The following is a 19,958-nucleotide window of genomic DNA, read 5'->3' on the forward strand; positions in this document are numbered from 1 at the left end:
GAGCCTCAATTAGCTAAAGCAGATGACAGAGCATCTAAATACTTGGTACTGCACTAAAAGTTACACATTCACAAAAAGTAATTCATACCTGTAGGGAAAATTCCTTTCAGTTTGTAGTACAATTGCCTTTGCATGCAGAACTGCTCTTTTGGTCATGTAACTCCTTTTTTGTTCCTACTATCTCAGTGATTAGACCCTTAAATTCCATTTCCAATAATGAGTCTCTCTGCAGTGAGAAAAATGTCCCATTTTCAAACGACACTTTTAACCCATCAGTCCAACTCTTGCTCATGGTAGACAAGAATTTGTTTCTTGTCTTTGCAGTAACGTATCTGTAAACCAGAGGTTGCCTCTCTTTCTAGGTGGCGGCATCGAGAGATATTCTCCTCTTGCTTTTCTATTTGCAGCCAATCTTCATGACTCCTCACTAGTAGCTGAACCTCCAAAGGGGCAGCTACTGCTGAGTAATCATTTTGTTGTAGAAATTGATAGATTTGTTGACATTTATAGAAACAGGATTGTTATGACTGTCATTAGTATGATAAATTCTTCTAGTTCAGAAAAAACATCATTAGATTCCTCTAGTTCAAACTAGACAGAAAATTAATATTTAGCAATAAATTTTAGGAATAGGACAATTTGACCTTGAAGCCCAGACTGAAACACGGTCCCATTGTGGAGACCCGCAAATACCTAAAGAATCTGCATCAGGCTTTAGGACACAGTTTGAATGTTTTTAAGGACCTCTATAAACCTGCACGCACAACTTTAAATTGCTTCAGAGATGAAATACATATAAAACTTATGAGACTTCAGAAATAAAGCCCTAAAGACCTAATTACAGCAGCCCTGTTATTCTATTTCCTACACAAAATTAGAAAGGGGTTTGTGTACTGTCGTCAAATTTTCCCAGCTGAATTCGCTCTCAATCTCTCATTTCTCTCTCTCTCTCTCTCACACACACACACCCACACCCACATGCACTATTTTTGAAGTATAATTGATTTTTTACTGTACAAACAAATTTTCCTTTCACTTTATATATTTACCTTATAGTAAAAGCAGACTTTTTGAATAAACATTTATATTGTAAATATTCTAAAAATAATAAACAGTCATGGTAAAAGAAGAAAATTTTTTTAACATCAGAGAAAGCATTTGTTGCTCAGAAAACTCTGTCTATATATAAATACAGGCATCTTGATTTTTTTTTTTAACTCAAAGTTTTTATGTTTTTTTTTAAAGATTGGCACATGAGCTAACATCTGTTGCCAATCTTTTTCTGTTTTGTTTTGTTTCTTCTTCTCCCCCAAACTCCCAGTATATAGTTGTATATACTAGCTGTAGGTCCTTCTGGTTGTGCTATGTGAGATACCACCTAAGAGTGGCCTGATGAGTGGTGCCATGTCCATGCCCAGGATCCGAACAAGCGAAACTCTGGGCCACCAAACTGGAGTGCGCGAACTTAACCTCACGGCCATGGGGCCAGTCCCCTCTCAAAGTTTTACTTGATTTTTTAATTGAGTTCATAATAGTTTACATTATTGTGAAATTTTGGTTGTACATTATTTCTTGTCTGTCGTCATGTAAGTGCTCCTTGTGCCCACCGCCACCCCTCGTCCCCTGGTAACCACTGAACTGTTCATTTTGTCTATGTGTTTGTTTATCTTCCACATATGAGTGAAGTCATATGGTGTTTGTCTTTCTCAGTCTGCCCTATTTCACTTAACATAATACCCTCCAGGTCTGTCCACGTTGTTGCAAATGGGATGAGTTGTCTTTTTTATGGCTGAGTAGTATTCGATTGTATGTATATATCACATCTTCTATATCCAATCATCGTCGATGGGCACTTGGTTTGCTTCCTTGTCTTGGCTACTGTGAATAGTGCTGCAATGAACATAGGGGTACATGGGTCACTTTGGATTGTTGATTTCAAGTTGTTTGGATTGATACCCAGTAGTGGGATAGCTGGGTCATATGGTATTTCTATTTTTTAGATTTTTGAGGAAACTCTATACTGTTTTCCATAGTGGCTGCACCAGTTGGCATTCCCGCCAGCAGTGTATGAGTGTTCCCCTTTCTCCACACTCTCTCCAATATTTACTATTTTTAGTCTTAGTGATTATAACCATCTTAATACTGAATGCATTATATCAGAGATTTGATAGGTTAACTTATAAACGCAGCCTAGCTGCTAGATCAGGAAGAATCAGCAGTAACCCATTGCATATCAAAACAGCTTAAAGAAGTATCTCAATCTGATGGAAGAATGGTCAGCAATAAACCCAACCAGTGTTTATTGACTGCCTGCTTGCCCAAAAACTGGGTGCAATTCACGTAAAGCCCAATAATCTGAAGTCTTCTTGTTACAATGCAAATATATTTTTTTGGTGAGAGATAGAAGGCTTTTTAAAATTTCACTTAAAAAATTATCATACAGTAAAATTAATTTTGCCTCTTTTATCATACAGCTCTACGAATTTTAAAACATGTATAGATTCATGTAACTATCACCATAATCAGGACATAGACCTCTTGTATCACCCTAAAAACTCCTTGTGCTGTCTTTTTATAGACATCCCTTTCACCTACTCATAAATCCTGGCAAAGACTAATATGCTTTTTATCCCTATAGTTTTACCTTTTCCAGAATGTTATATAAATGGAATCATATGAGCCATTCATGTCTGGCTTCTTTCGCTTAGCATAAAGCCTCTGAGATTCCTGCAAGTTGTTACTGCTGAGTAGTATTCCATTGTATGGATGCACTACAGTATGTTTGTCTATTGACCTGTTGAAAGACATTTGGGTTCTTTCCAATTTTTGGCAATTATGAATAGATCTGCTATAAATATTTATGCCCAAATGTTTGTGTGAACATAAGGTTTCATTTTTCTAAGGTAAATATCCAGGAGTGGTAGAATGGATGATATCAGACATGAATATGTAAGTTTATAAGAAACTCCCAAACATTTATCCAGAGTGGCTGTGTCATTTCTGCATTCCAATCAAAAATGTATGAAAATTCAAGTGTTTCCTATCTTGATCAACACTTGGTATTGTCAATATATATCTTTTGTACCTATTCTAATAGGTGTGTAGTGATAGTTCATCAGGATTTTAATTTGCATTTCCCTAATAACTAAGGTTTGGGGGTTTTTTTGTCATCCTTCTACTTTCTTCAGTAAACTGTCATTCATATCTTTTATCCATTTTTAATTGGGTTGTTTGTTTTCTTATCGATGAGTTTTGAGAGTTCTTCCTATATTCTGCTATGAATAATTTACTGTATATATGACTTGCATATATTGTCTACAAGTCTGTGAATTGTCTTCTTATTCTCTTAATATAAACTGCTTTAATTGTCATTTTAATTGGTTGCTGCTTAAGTCGAATTGATGAGGACACACAGAAAGACTATGACGAATAAAACATCTTGCAACAGGGCAGTTCTTTGACACCTCTCATCTTGGGTAGTTCCTCAGGGAAATAGCCGGTGCCATCACACACGGAGCAGAACCAGTAGGTTTTGCACTCAAAGACCTTGCCTCATAAAGTCTCAGGCCATTCCTTGTAGTTTTTCCTCAGAAAAAGCTCCTCCCCCTCCATACACACACACGTCTTTCCAGTAATATCCTTATCAACAGACACAGAATCCACTGAAAGTACTCTAATTAATTCACAAAACAGTCACTTAGTGTGGACCATTTCTCCTTATTCAGGAAACTTGGGACAAATTTTAGCTCTGAACTGAATCCTTTGGACCTATCTCAGCCAGCTTCTAATCACCTCTGTCAGCCTTTGGCCATTATTAGCCTACTTCTTATTACATCCTTTTTTACCCTTAGTTTTACCAGCTCCACCTTTTATACTTGGGATTCTTTTATACACTAAAGAACCAGTAGCCTACCATTTCCACTCCTCAGAGGTTTGACTATGTCACTCAGCTTTTAATTCTGGTAAATGAATGGTGCTGTCATGTCTTTAGTCTTCCTTGAGGTATCTTTGAAAGCAATGACTCTAATCTATTTTGGTCGTGCTGGGAAATCCCGTCCTCATCTCAGTAATTAGCGATGGTTCTCACTTGCACATGCATGTGTATTTCTTCCTCTGTAATCCTTCCTTCCTGGACATTTGCAACACAGGCTCCTGTATCCCACCAATTCTGGACAGCTTCCTGACAGTAAGGAAAAGCATTTCCTTCTTTGGGTGCATGGTGCAAATGTTTCTCTCTTTTGCCATGGGGGCCACAGAGTGCATGCTTTTAGGCATAAGGGCACTTGACTGCTATGTGGCCATGTGCTATCCACTGAGATACCCTGCCATCATGAGCAAAGATGCCTACGTACCCATGGCAGCTGCATCCTCGGTTGCTGGGCTTGTAGACACAGTGGTGCAGCCATCTGTAGCAATGCAATTACCATTCTGTGCTAACAATGTCATTAACCTCTTTTTCTGTGAAATTCAGGCTATCCTAAAACTGGCCTGTGCTGATATTGCAATCAATGTGATCAGTATGGCAGGCTCAATGCTGATTCTTCTGGTTATTCCATTGCTATTAATTTCCTTCTCCTACATTGTTATTGTTGCCACTATTCTGAGGACCCCTTCCACTGAAGGAAAATGTAAAGCATTCTCCACCTGCTCAGCCCACCTGACAGTGGTGATTATATTCTATGGAACCATCTTCTTCATGTACGCAAAGCACAAGTCTAAAAGCTCTGTTGGTCCAGATAATCAAGACATTGTTGAGGCCCTCATCTCCCTCTTCTATGGAGTGATGATTTCCATGCTCATTCCTCTCATCTATAGTCTGAGGAACAAAGTTGTGAAGACTGCTGTGAAGAACATGCTTTGGGAGGAAAAACTTTAGTGAGGAATATGGACACTGATTTTCACCACACGACTCGGTATTTAAAGCCACTGCAGACACAAAATTCAAATGGAGAACATCACACTATGAAAAAAATTGACCATGTGTTGTTGAAAACTATATGATCAAAATATTTTGGTTGCAGTTGTTACTATTAGTTTTTGTTCTCACTGGAGAAATAAATCATGCTTTTGATTTTACAAGATACTATTATGGAAATGAAAAAATTTGAAAATCTCTTATGAAGTCCAAGAAAAACATAAGCACTCTTAAACCTTCAGAAAATAATAAAGGCAAAAGGTGTTCTAAAAAGCAGTTTGTCATCTAAAATAAGGACATTATTAATTAGTGATTTAAAGTGATTATTAATCAGTACATGACATATTGTATATTCATTTTTAACTTCTTCATTTATTTACTGTTGTGTCCACCACACGTGTAAGCTCTCTGAAAGTAGGAACTTTCCTGTTCCTTACCCTTCAACATCCCAAAGACCTAGAATAGAACGTAACACGTAGTAGATGCTCAATAAATATCCTTTGAATAAATAAGTGAACTACAGCGTGTATAAACTTAGAAACGTATATTTGTCATATCTGAGGTAAAAAAGATTGTTCAAAAAGAAATTTGATTCAATGTAGTATTTTCTAAATAAACTATATTGGCATTTTGGCAATATGAACTCCCCTAATAAAGTACTTATCTTTTCTTTGTTATGTGATGTGTATTATAATGTAGAGGAACAGGTTTTATTACCAGCTGCCATAACTTTTCTGGATGTGGTACATAATGAAACAAAGATAACCAAGATATTTCCCTACTAATGACCCCAACATTTTAACCTAATAAAATAGAGGTAAAATGTGACATGTCTGTGACATGGTAACAGAGGATTTCTCTGGGACTTTGAGACTAGGTTTTAATGAAGACTTCTTTCCTTCTCTGCATTGTACCATACAGCTTGTAGTAGGAGAGCTAAACAGAACTGGTAACTGAGAAAAATTGGAGTAAGAGGATAAGAGGTGGCAAAAGAGAAAGAGTCGAGTTGTTCAATGAACTGAGGAGCTACAGGGTTTTGGGTATTGGGGATAAGACAAAGATGACGCAAAACTGAGATAACCTCTATTGTCTGAAGAGTGCAGCCAGGTGGAGCAGTGTCAACAAGAGGAATGGAAGCCCCGTTTCCATTGAAGAAATTGAGTTAGATATGTCAGTAGAGGAAAGCATTCCTGTTTTCCAGCCCTTTGAAGAGTCTATGAGAGTTGAAATACAGAACACAAGTCTAAAGAAGAAGACTGTAGCTTCTTTCAAATTGTAAAAGCAATACCATAATATCTTCCTTTCTTGTTAACGTGTAATTATGGTTTCTTCATAAGATTAAATAACTTAATTCATGCATAGTGCTAAATAGTGCCTAGAACATCCTAGATGTTCAATAAACATTGGCTGATTTTTTATTAGTACTGTTGGGTGCACTTTAATAAGTCATAATGCTTGGAGTAAGCACAAGATTTTCATCGTTACTTTTTATGGAGTAATTTTGATGCTATGAAACTATTGTCTCTCAGCTTCAAATCGACTTTTCTATGCTCTGCTTTGTGAGTCAGGATTGGGACACTGAAAACCACATTTCTCCTTTGCTAGTAGGCTTCTGTTAAATCCTTCAAAAGAGTTGGTAGAGAGAAAAAGGAAGGTTGGAGGAAGACAGGGGCCTTGAGCCTGCTTATTTGCTTCTTGTTCCCATCAGCATCACCCCAGCTATGGGTCTTCACCATGACAATGGCAGCTCCTCAGCTGCTTCCAGTATTGGTTTCAGTTTTTATATCTTCCTTTCTGTAACCCAGAACTATTAACCTACCCATGCCATCTCCTCAGAGGTTTGAATCTTTCACTCAGCTTTTACTTCTGGTAAATAATAGACCTGTCAAACTTTTACTCTGTCTTGAGGTATCTTGAAAAGCAATGACATATGTAATTTTATGCATGAGAAATGTAGTGAATCAAGTAGAGCATAAGCGATACTTTTGGTCAGACTATCATTTCCATACACAACTAAATAACAGAACGTTCTGTGAAAGACATTTGTGTTTCTTCTGCAGTTGCTTTCTTGTGTCTAAAATACAGATTATGAAAATCTCTTTGATATATTCTAAATTTGCATAATAATCATCATATGATCCTATGAAAGGAAAACCTTCAGTAGTTTATCAAACTCTGAAATACATGTGATAAGGGATAAACAGGACCCTGAGAGAAAGACACATAAGTGTCTTTTCTTTCGCCAATGCATGCCTAGCACCCACCTAAGCTCTCTGCTGGGCACATAGTGTGCTATTTCCATAAATTTGTTGAATTAATGCATAAGTAAGTAAATAAATGAATGAAAAAATATTTTCAGTAGGGTGCATATAGGTTTGAAAAGTAATTTATCAAGATCATATTATTGGACGCTCATGATAACACTTCAAAGAGCTAATATTTTCCCCAACTTTGCAAACAGAAACCTCTTCCAAAAATTTAGGAAATCTGAAGTCACAACCAGGATGTGGAATTCGTTGATTTGAATAAAATAATTAACAAACTTGACAACCTAACTATTATGGAACACAGATTCTTCTAAAGCACATATGGAATGTGCATAAAAATTGGCAGTTTGTTAGGCTGAAATCAAGAATCAGCAAATTGCAAGGAAATTATATTAACCAGTCCATATTCCCTCAATTAAATTAACAGTAATTAATGAATTAAAAAGCTCCATAACATGAGATAATTAAAACACACTTCTAAATGACTTATAACTAGTGTGATACTCAAAACATTTAGCAACAACTAAGGCAAGTGCTCGAATAAATTAGAATGAATGCCTACCATAAATAATCAATGCAGTCTTAGTAATGTACGCCAGTTAAATTTCAGCTTTGCATATAGATAAAAGAAAAAATTACAACCAAAAATTAAAACCAGACCTGAGCGTGTAGTCATTGTTATAGTTGTACTGGTTGTTTAATGTGGTTAGTGTTCTTTCTGGTTGGGTGATAGCTCTAGCATATTCTTTGTAAAATATTTTCAATAGCAGCCCTGCTAAGAAATGAAATCTAATTAAATACTGCAAATCAAAATGTAGTGGATACAGTGAAAATAATTTTCCATGGAAATGTTCATACTTCAATTCTATGGGGAACTTGGCTTCATAAGGAAGAGAGAAGGAAGGAAACAAAAAGAAAAAGAAGATGAGAATAAGAAACTATCTAGAGAATTTTAATGCAGAGGCATTCTGTAAGGTAGTGTGCTATACAGTCGTATCTATTTCTTATTAAATCTTCACAATAATCTTAAAAGGTCTACGTCCTTGTTTTTCATTTATAGATGAAGACCCTAAGATTCATAGAAGTTAAGATCATACAGGTTCTAAGTGGGAAAGCTAGTTTTCAAACCATAGTCTTTTAAAGACATTATTTCCTTTACTGCCCACTAGTCAGGAGGGAAATATCCTGAAGTCCATTTGCATCTAAAACAGGAAAATGAATCCAAAAATACTACAGGACAACAAGGTTAAGATATCCTAACTGGATGTAACCTCAGAATTTCTCCAGAGCTGTTAATTGGATATATAGGCGAATACAGGGGACTATGGTGATCAAGTCCTCAATGATTGTGGCAAAGGCCCTGAATAAGAGTGGACAACACTATGACATGGTCTTGAGCACAGTACTGAATTGACCGCCTGAGAAAATCATAGATATACTTACAGGTAACAGACAGTAATCACCAGGAACCAAGTGTTTTAACCAACAGGAAAATTGCTGAATAAACCTAGGGTCATGGGTTTTCAATGTGATGCACTTTAGGAAAGATGAATTTTTCCGGTGAAGAATTTTTGGTTTATTAAGGGAAGCAGAAAACATTACTGGTTAGGAGACTGGATGTAAAGTCAAACTGTTTAGATTGGAATCACACCTCCACATCTGCTCTGCTAATCTAAAGCCTATGCAAGTAATATAATCTCTCTGAACCTCAGGGTCCCATCTGTTGTGAGGATTAAATGTAGAAGTTCATTCATCCACATTTTACAGCATTTCTGTTACTCTAGAGACAGTGTCTTATTTGGAAGAAATGAAGGAGCTGGAGGAATAAGGAGGATTCAATTATAAGCAAGTTTGCTTGTGGTGATGGTGGATAACCAGGTTGATGGCATCTAGCTAGTATATGAAGATGCAAATTCAATTTGATGCTGTAGATGGTGTGATTTTTTATTTTATTTTTTATTTATTTTTTATTGACTATGATACTTTATAACCTTGTGAAATTTCAGTTCTACATTATTATTTGTCAGTCATATTATAGGTGCACCACTTCATCCTCTGTGCCCATCCCCCACCCCCTCCCCACTGGTAACCACTAATCTGTCCTCTTTGTCCATGTGTTTGTTTATCTTCCACATATAAGTGGAATCACACAGAGTTTGTCTTTGTCTATCAGGCTTATTTCGCTTAACGTAATACAGTCAAGGTCCATCCATGCTGCTGTGAATGGGACAATTTTATCCATTTTTATGGCTGGGTAGTATTCCATTGTATATATACACCATATCTTCTTTATCCAGTCATCAGTCAGTGGGCACCTAGGTTGTTTCCATGTCTTGGCTATTGTGAATAATGATGCCATGAACATAGGCATACATGAGTCCCTTCGAATTGCTGATTTCAAGTTCTTTGGATAGACACTCAGTAGTGGGATGGCTGGGTCATATGATATCTCTATTTTTAATTTTTGGAGAAATCTCCATACCATTTTCCATAGTGGCTGCAACAGTTTTCATTCCCAACAGTAGTGTATGAGGGATCATTTTTCTCCACAACCTCTCCAACATTTGTTAGTTTTTGTCTTGGTTATTTTAGCCATTCTAATGGGTGTAAGGTGATATCTTAGTGTAGTTTTCATTTGCATTTCCCTGATGATCAGTGATGATGAGCATCTTATCATGTGCCACTTGGCCATCCCTATATCTTCTTTGGAGAAATGTCTGTTCATGTCCCTTGCCCATTTTTTGATCAGGTTGTTTGATTTTTTGTTGTTGAGTTGTGTGAGTTCTTTATATATTATGGAGATTAACCTTTTGTCAGATATATGATTTGCAAATACTTTTTCCCAGTTGGTGGGTTGTGTTTGAGTTTCAATTCTGTTTTCCCTTGCCTTGTAGAAGCTCTTTAGTCTGATGAAGTCCCACTTGTTTATTCTTCCTATTGATTCCCTTGTCTGAGAAGACATGGTGTGCAAAAATATCCTTTTAAGACTCACGTCAAACAGTGTACTGCCTATATTTTCTTCTAGAAGCCTTATGGTTTCAGGGCTTACCTTTAAGTCCTTGATCCATTTTGAGATTATTTTTGTGAATGCTATAAAAGAATGGCCCATTTTCATTCTTTTACACGTGGCTGTCCAGTTTTCCCAACTCCATTTCTCAAAGAGACTTTCCTTTCTCCATTGTATGTTCTCAGCTCCTTTGTCGAAGATTAGCTGTCCATAGATGTGTGGTTTAATTTCTGGGCTTTCTATTTGGTTCCATTGATCTGTGTGCCTGTTTTTGTGCCAGTACTATGCTGTTTTTATTACAATAGTTTTGTAGTATATTTTGAAGTCAGGGATTGTGATGCCTCTAGCTTAGTCCTTTTTTCTCAGGATTGCTTTAGGAATTTAGGGGCTTATTTTGCCCTCATAACAATTTGAGGATTTTTTGTTCTATTTCCATGATGAATGTCATTGGGATTCTGATTGGGATTGTGTTGAATCTGTAGATTCCTTTAAGTAGCATGGACATTTTAACTATGTTTATTCTTCCAATCCTTGTGCATGGAATATCTTCCCATTTCTTTATGTAATTGCCAATTTTTTTTTTCAGGAAAGTCTTATAGCTTTCATTGTATAGGTTTTTCATTTCCTTGGTTAAATTTATTCCAAGATATTTTATTCTTTCTGTTACGATTGTGAATGGGATTGTGTTCTTGAGTTCTCTTTCTGTTAGTTCATAATTAGAGTATAGAAATGCCACTGATTTATGTAAGTTGATTTTGTGTTGTGCAACTTTGCTGTAATTGTTAATTACTTCTAGTAGCTTTCCAATGGATTTTTTAGGATTTTCTATACATAAGATCATGTCATCTGCAAACAACAAGAGTTTCACATCTTCATTGCCTATTTGGATTCCTTTTATTTCTTTTTCTTCCCTAATTGCTCTGGCCAAAACCTCCAGTACTATGTTGAATAAGAGAGGTGAGATTGGGCATCCTTGTCTTGTTCTGGTTCTCAGAGAGATGGCTTTCAGTTTTTCCCCATTGAGTATGATGTTGGCTGTAGGGTTGTCACATATGGCTTTTATCATATTGAGGTACTTACCTTTTATTCTCATTTTATTGAGAGTTTCTATCATAAATGGACGTTGGATCTTGAATGCTTTCTCTGTGATTCTTGAGATGATCATGTGGTTTTTATTCTTCATTTCGTCAATGGGGTATATCACATTCATTGACTTGCGCATGTTGAACCATCCCTGTGCCCCTGGTATAAATTCCACTTGATCATGGTGTATGATCTTTTTAATGTATTGTTATATATGGTTTGCCAATATTTTGTTGCAGATACTTGCATCAATGTTCACTAGTGATATTGGCCTGTAGTTTTCCTTCTTTTCTTGTCCTTCTCTGGTTTTGGGATCAGAGTGATGTTGGCCACATTGAATGTGTTAAGAAGTGCTCCATCTTCCTCAATTTTCTGGAATAGTTTAAGAAGAATAGGTGTTAAATCTTCTTTGAACGTTTGGTAAAATTCTCCAGAGAAGCCATCTGGTCCTGGACTTTTATTTTGGGGGAGGTTTTTCATTACTGTTTCAATCTCTTTACTTGTGATTGGTCTATTCAGATTCTCTATTTCTTCTTGATTTAGGTTTGGGAGGTTGAAGAATCTAAGAATTTATCCATTTTTTATAGGTTATCCAATTTGTTGGTGTATAGCTTTTCATAGTATTCGCTTATAGTTTTTTGTATTTCTGTGGTATCTGTTGTAATTTCTCCTCTTTCACTTCTGATTTTATTTATTTGAGTCTTCTCTCTTTTTTTCTTAGTGAACCTGGCTAAGAGTTTGTCAATTTTGTTCATTTTCTCAAAGAACTAGCTCTTTGTTAGTTGAGCCTTTCTAATATCTTTTTTGTTTCTATTGCATTTATCTCTTGTCTAATTTTTAATATTTCCCCCTTCTACTGACTTTGGGCTTTGTTCGTTCTTTTTCTAATTCTGTTAGATGTCATTTGTGGTTGTTTATTTGAGATTTTTCTTGCTTATTGAGGTGAACCTGTATTGCAATGAATTTCCCTCTGAGGACTGCTTTTGCTGCACCAAATGAGTTGATGTGGTGTGTTTTCATTTTCATTTGTCTCCAGAAAATATTTGATTTCTCCTTTGATTTCTTCAATGTTGTTTAATCTCCACATCTTTGTCCCTTTCCTAGCTTTATTCTTGTAATTGATTTTTAATTTCATAGCATTCTGGTCATAAAAGATACTTGATATTATTTCAATCCTCTTAACTTTATTGAAGCTTGCTTTGTTTCCAAATCTATGGTCAATTCTTGAGAATGTTCCATGCACACTTAAGAAGAATGTGTATTCAGCTGTTTTTGGACGGAGTGTTCTATCTATCTGTCTATCTATCTATCTATCTATCTATCTATCTATCTATCTATAAGTCCATCTGATCTAGCTTTTCCATTTAATTCTACAATTTCATTGTTGACTTTCTGCCTGGATGATCTATCCATTGCTGTTAGCGGGGTGTTGAGGTCCCCTACTATTATTATATTGTTGTTGATATCTCCTTTTAGTTTTGTTAAAAGTTGCTTTATTACTTTGGTGCTCCTGTGTTGGGTGCAGATATATTTATAAGCATTATATGTCCTCTTGATGGAGTGTCCCTTTTATCATTAGGTACTGTCTCTCTCTGTCTTTCTTTACATGTTTTGCCTTGAAGTCTACTTTGTCTGATATAAGTATGGTGACACCTTCTTTCTTATGTTTGCTATTAGCTTGGAGTATCATCTTTCATCCCTTCACTCTGAGTCTGTGTTTGTCTTTGGGGCTGAGGTGTGTTTCCTGGAGGTAACATATTGTTGGGTCTTTTTTTTTAATCCATCCTGCCACTCTGTGTCTTTTGATTGGAGAACTCAATCCGTTTACATTTAGAGTGATTATTGAAATGTGGGGCCTAATGCTGTCATTTTATGGCTTGTTTTCCAGTTCTCCTGCATTTCCTTTGTTTCTTGTCCCATGTATTTCAGATTATCAATTGAGTTAGGTAGTTTTCTATGTTGACTTTCTTACTTTTCTCTTTCTTTGTAATTTGTGTCTCTGCTCTAATTGTTTGTTTAGTGTTTACCATGTGGTTTGTGTAAAACATCTCATAGAGGACATAGTCTATTTTCAGATAGCCTCTTATTTCCTTAGACTGAGCCAGTTCCATCTCTTTCCTCTTCCCCTTCTAAGTTGTTATTTTCACACCTGGTTTTCCTTCTTGCATTGTGAGTTTGTGGTTAAAATGACACGATTATATTTATTCTTGGTGTTTCCCTTGCTTTTATCATAATGTTATAATTAAGCATTTGCTAACCTGTTCTGATGGAGAGCTGCAATTTTCTGATTTTGTCTTTCTACATATCTCCTTACTAAGGGTTTTGTAACCCTTTTCCTTTTTTTTTTTCCCCCCCAGTATGAGGGCTTTCCTGGATTTCTTGTACAGGGCGTCTCATGGCAATGAACTCCCTTAACTTTTGTTTATCTTGGAAAGTTTTTATTTCTCCCTCATATTTGAAGGATTTTTTTGCTGGATAGAGCATTCTTAGTTGGAAGGTTTGTGGGGTTTTGTGTGTGTGTGTGTGTGAGGAAGATTAGCCTGGAACGAACATCTGCTGCCAATCCTCCTCCTTTTTGCTGAGGAAGTCTGGCCCTGAGCTAAGATCCATCTTGGCTGAAAGTTTTGTCTTTCAGAATTTTGAATATATCATTCCACTCTCTCCTCACCTGTAAGATTTCTGCTGAGAAATCTGCTGATAGCTTGAAAGGGGTTCCTTTGTATGTTATTTACTTCTGCCTTGCTGCCCTTGATATTTTCTCTTTGTTGTTGACTTTTGCTAGCTTCACTACCATATGCCTTGGTATTGATCTTTTAAGATTGACAAAGTTTAGAGATCTATTGGCTTCTGTCACATGGATTTCCAGCTCCATCCCCAGGTTTGGGAAGTTCTCAGCTATTATTTCTTTGAACAGGCTTTCTGATCCATTATCCTTCTCTTCTCCCTCTTGGATACTTAGAGTCTGTATCTTGCATTTCTGAATTGAGTTGGATATTTCCTAGAGAGTTTCTTCATTGATTTCTAGTCTTAGTTCTCTCTCCTCTTCTTTCTTTTTTTTTTTTTAAAGATTGGCACCTGGGCTAACAACTGTTGCCAATCTTTTTTTTTTTCTGCTTCTATCTCCCCAACCCCCCTCCCCCCCCGTACACAGTTGTATATCTTAGTTGCATATCCTTCTAGTTGTGGGATGTGGGATGCCACCTCAACATGGCCTGACAAGCAGTTCCATGTCCGCACCCAGGATCCGAACCCTGGGCCACCGCGGCAGAGTGCACGAACTTAACCACTCAGCCATGGAGCCAGCCACAGCTCTCCTCTTCTATCTGTAGCATTTACATATTCCTATCCTCTAGACTGCTAATTCTGTCCTCCATATTATCAGCCCTACTGTTTAGGGAGTCCAGATTTTTCTTAATATCCTCCATTGTGTTTTTCATCTCCTGCATTTCTGATTGGTTCTTCTTTATAGTATCAAACCCTTTTGTGACATATTTCCTGAACTTGTTGAGTTGTCCATCTGTATTTTCTTTTACTCATTGAGTTTTTCAATGATAGCCATTTTTAATTATTTGTCATTTAGGTTATAGATTTCTGTGTCTTTGGGATTGTTTTCTGGGTACTTGTCATTTTCCTTCTGTTCTGGAGATTTAATATAGTTTTTCATACTGCTTAATGGCATGGATTTATGCCTCCGCATGGAGAGAGAATTTGGTTACTTCTTCCACTTGCTGACACAGGGGGGAAGGGGCAGGTGCTGTGTAATCTGCACCTGCTGGGATCCCTGTCAGCTGTTCCTGACCAAGCCTGGGCTACTCCTTGTGATCACAGTGGCCCTGTGGGGTCTCCTGTAAACCATGGGAACACTCACACAGGGGCTTCAGGTTGCTGCTGCCTGCTCCCACAGACCTGCCTAGACATGCTCCTTCCCCAGGGATTGCAGTGGTATTATGGGCTTTTGTGGCAGCTGGGAGCTTGTTCACCCAGACTCACACTCTGCCACCATCTGATCCCTTTGGATCTCACTAGCCCCCCTGGGGCCACAGCAGAGCTATGGGCATCTAATGCAGCTAGTGGTTGGCTCGTCCAGCCATGCCACGTCTGTTCCTAGGTGGCCCAGCTTTTGTGTTTGGTGGGCAGGGGTCTCTCCACCAGAGCCAAGCAGAGACTCTCCCTGGGGCTGCTGTAGGACTGTGGATTTTCCCACTTGTCCAAGTAGAGATCACGCTGGGTCTCCAGACTGTGACTGCCCACTCGTGCAGTCCTGCTGGATTTCACTTGCCCTCTCGGGGCTGCAGCAGAACTATAGGTGTTTAATGAAGCTGGCAGGTATCTCACCTGGAAAAACCACTTCTGTTCCTAGGTCATCCAGTTTTTGTGCTTGGTGGGTAGGGCCTCTCCATTACGGCCAAGCAGAGGATCTCCCTAGGGCCACCATGGGACCGTGGATTTTCCCACTGGACCAAGGAGCAATCAAGTGGGGTTCTGTATTGTCACCACCCACTCACACGGTCCTGCTGGATCTCACTTGCCCACACAGGGCTGCAGCAGAGCTATAAGTTTTTAATGCAGCCAGCAGGTAGCTTGCCCAGCCATGCCACGTCTGCTCCAAGGTTGCCCAGCCTTTGTGCTTGGTGGGCGGGGCCTCCCTACTGAGCCTCAGCCCAAGTCACTCCCTGGGGCTGCAGTGGGACTGTGGATTTTCCCATTGGTCCACAGAGCAATTGTGGGGGTGCTTAGGGCTGTCATCATTTGTTTCCACAGTCACACCAATGTGCACATGACCCTCAGGCCCACGGTGGTGCTATGAGCACATCAGCCTTGAGTCACTCATAGGTACTAGGCTTTCTGGGGGCCAGAGAATTCTCACCTATATACACCTCCTCGCCCCAGGGTGGTCCATCCACCTTCTGACGTATAGTCACATGGGGGTCTCAGGCACACTGAGGTGTTGTGTGAGTATCCTCCATTGATCAAGAATGTCAACTTAGTTATAGCTAAATGAGGGAGAGACAAAGAAAACTGCTCACTCTTCCATGTTGCTGACATCACTCCATGGAGTGATTTTTGAAGTCAATATTGGAGGTAAACTCTTTGCAATATATGAGAAAAGCAGAGCCACTGTTACTAACTGTGCCCCACTTTTTAGGGAAGAAAGAAATAGAATCACTAAAAGGAGAGGCAAATAGGCACCCAAAAGGTAGAAAGAGAGGCATGGCTATGTAAAGTCACCAAAATCACAAAAGAGAGAGCTTCAAGAAGCCTAAGAGGGAAAATCCTAACTCCATGAAAGGAAATTGGAGATATGGACATTGGAGATATCAGAGATATTAACAGGGAGAAGAGGGAAGATGATCCAGTTTGTTCAGAAATGGCTCCTGTAGGACAGGCTAAAGAGGCACCAGTGGTAAATCCAAAATTGTCACAGGATCAGTAGGACTTTAAATAAAGATAAAAGAGCAACAATGTACTGAGCCCAGATAGGAAATTATTATGACTATCTCTGAACAAGACCCATGAGTCTTCCAAAGCAATGGGAAAAGGAAGGAAGAGCCCTCTTCCATGTTGTAGATTAATTAAAAATGAAGCGACCACTTCAGTGACTGCTGTCTTCCTGTAGCTCAGGGAAGGGAACACACTAAACATCACTTAATGTTGCAGATTAATTTAATCCTCACAAAAAACCTGAAGATACACATGATTTTGTACAATAAGGAATGTGGAGTCTAAAAAAGTTATACAAATGGCCCTAGGTCACCTAGCTAGGATGTGACCCAGTGGGGACTGGAGCACAACTAACAGACTCCAAAATTCATACACTTCCCATCACCTCATCATATATCTTAATTTTTTTGACTGCTAAAAGGTCTTCCTGTCCATTTCTTTAACTAATAGACAAAGGACAATTTTCAGCTCTATATGAATGCTAGTCATGTAAATCATGGTGGTTCCAAAGAGGCCAGTTGACCTAGGAAGACACCATTTCTTTTCTACTTGCTATCTCATAGCCTGGTAATCTCCTCTCACAGGAAAATAAAACACAGTCTGAGATTTACACTGAGCATGGAATTACATCTCAGAGGACATCATTGAAAGTTGACTGACCAACTTCTCCCTATTAACGTACAAATAGGTTACATAGGAATAGCATCCCATGTGCTTGCAACAGGTTAAAGTCAAGTGTGTTGAAGTAAACTTGTAACTTTTTAAAACCAACACTCTTCCTTCCACAAACTTTCTGAAGGGAATATGGAGCTGTTCCTAGGAGATTCATTATTCTTCCTTGGTTACAACTAAACAGGAAAGTAAACAATGTATGAGATTATCATGTGGAAAATTGAAAAAGTAGAATAATTTTATTCTGTAGAGAGAAAGCACACCTCTATGCACTGTCATTCATAAAATGCAATCAGACAGGGCAAAAAAGCCATAGTCTAATGAAAACATCGAGTAGACTGTCAGAGGTGACAAACTTGTGGGAAAGGGAATATGATAGCACAGGCATTTTATTGAGTCTCACAGAACTAATGAGATTTGCCACAATCCTCATCCCTCCATATTGCTTTAGACCCAGCTTGTTTTACTCAGGTACATTCACTGCATAACACTGAAGATATTTGAATTGGTGACTCCCAGAAGACATGAAATCATGCAGATAGTCCCTTTTCATCCTGGGAAATTAATTGGGAGCCCATAAAGTTAATGTTGTGACTTAAAAACAAAAAGTTACACTTGTTTGGAAATAGAATGATCTAACTCTTAAAGTGTAGAGTTCTTTTTCTCCAATATTCATATAAATCCAGGACAACCATGCATCAGGACACTATCCAGGAGAATCCTGAGTAGGAGTCCTCCTACCTAGAGTAGGATTCAATAAATATTAAAAAAAAATTTTATAACTTCCAATTTACATAGTGTACAGTTATATTTAAAAATGGCACAAGTGCTCACCTCAAGGCCAATAAGATGATAAATGTCTAATAAACAAAGAAGGGTAAATAAATAATCATACTACTCAGCACACTTTTGTAACAGGACTGTTCATCATGTTGATGCAGAATCACTGTGGAATAGTCATGACCACTCCCAAAGAGCAACCTGTTCTATTAGGGTCCATTTGGGAGATAAGATGAACAAACTCTGCTCATCAGCATCTAAATAAGTGAGCATTTATTACAGGAAATTTAATATGTGCATGCCCAAGATTTCTGAGAGTGTCTATATGATTAGCTATCCATGAGATGATCCATGGAGAGCATACTTGTTCTGACTATAACACAAAGGTGAGTAAGGACACTAGGGTTGATCAAACCACTTGATATTTTGATGAGAATTTTTCATTATTGCTCAAATTTGGAATGTTATTTTAGAGAACTCATATATGAAACTCTCAAATAAATATGTCATTTTTAACATTATCTAGCATTCATCAGAACTAAAAAGTTATCAGAATCTGTCCCTTTGGTATCTGGCAGCATTGGACACAGGCATCTGCAGTAAGAAGGGAATCAGGCCACGCTGACCTACCAACTCCTCTGTTCCTGTCATACCCTGCTCTTCACTCACTAACACTCTACACAGAGCTCCAGAAAAAGTGAAATGTGCTACCTTATCGCTGGCTGCAAATGAAATACCCAAAGATGAGCATGGGAATGACAGCCCTGACCCTTGAAAGTATGGGCTTTGCTTCTTGGGAATATTTTCCACTTTCTTCTTTAGGAAACTGTGGTGCACGTGAAAGTAGAGAACATGTAGTCAGACTGAAGCATCTTCTCTCATCTTAAGACAAGCTTTACTGTCCACAAGATAGTCCTCACAAGATACCAAGTTGTGGCCATTTCTCAGTTAATATGAATGTGAAACTGGGCCCTGAAAAGGGATGATTCAAAAAAATATTTAACAAATAAGGCATAGGCAAGAACAAATTGGAACAGAGACCCAGCTGGAATGACATATTAGGCTCTAAGCAGAGCAGTGGTTTGTGCTGTATCACATCGTAAGAAGATCCCAATCACTGCTGTTTGGAGAACATATTGCAGGAGGCAAGAGAGAAGCTGAGAGACCAGTTAGGGATCTAGTGTAGAAATGCAGTGTCTCATGATTTGTCAGGACTGTGCATTACTCATCTCTGTGTCTCTCATGGATTTTTGGCCTGCCAATGTGCAGTTGAGTTCAATTGACTTGAATACACTTATCAAGAAAAAGGAGTCTTCTCTAATTTAAATTGAATTATCTTAAATGACTTGTCAAGACTTTGTGTAATCAAAGTAAGTTATGTAATTTGTGTCTTACAAGCAACTCATATTTTTCTCAACTCATCAAGAAACAGATTCCATTCTTTGGTGGCAGTGGTTCGTTTTGATATTCTTTCTATTGATTTTTATAGCTTCATATTGAAGCAGAATGATTATGTTTCTGTTTTATTTACCAAAATCAACAGGAAGTGATTATTTATAGCCTCAACAGTAGGCAAACTAGAAAAAGATTCACTGATTCATAGTCAAATATAATCACGCTGTCTTTTACTGAGTGCCTATTCAATAACGTTATAAGAAACCATGATAAGTACTCTTTATCACACAACAGTCCTACAAGGTAGTGATAATACTGGCTTTACAGATTAAATAGCTTACTCAAGGTCACCAAGCTACAAGTCAGGAAACTAGGGTCCTAACACATGTGTATCCAA

The 19,958-nt window shown here is 37.9% G+C and overlaps 1 protein-coding gene across 1 annotated transcript; it reads left to right on the forward strand.

Moving 5' to 3' along the window:
• Positions 1 to 4,033: 4,033 nt before the first annotated feature.
• Positions 4,034 to 4,876, forward strand: LOC124245996 (olfactory receptor 13C8-like; the record flags this gene model as incomplete). Its single annotated transcript, XM_046673898.1, has 1 exon — positions 4,034 to 4,876. A coding segment is annotated over one exon (843 nt), but the record flags the coding sequence as incomplete, so codon positions are not given.
• Positions 4,877 to 19,958: the final 15,082 nt, after the last annotated feature.

Source organism: Equus quagga, chromosome 1, assembly GCF_021613505.1.
Source record: "Equus quagga isolate Etosha38 chromosome 1, UCLA_HA_Equagga_1.0, whole genome shotgun sequence".
In the NCBI taxonomy this organism is placed as follows: domain Eukaryota; kingdom Metazoa; phylum Chordata; class Mammalia; order Perissodactyla; family Equidae; genus Equus; species Equus quagga.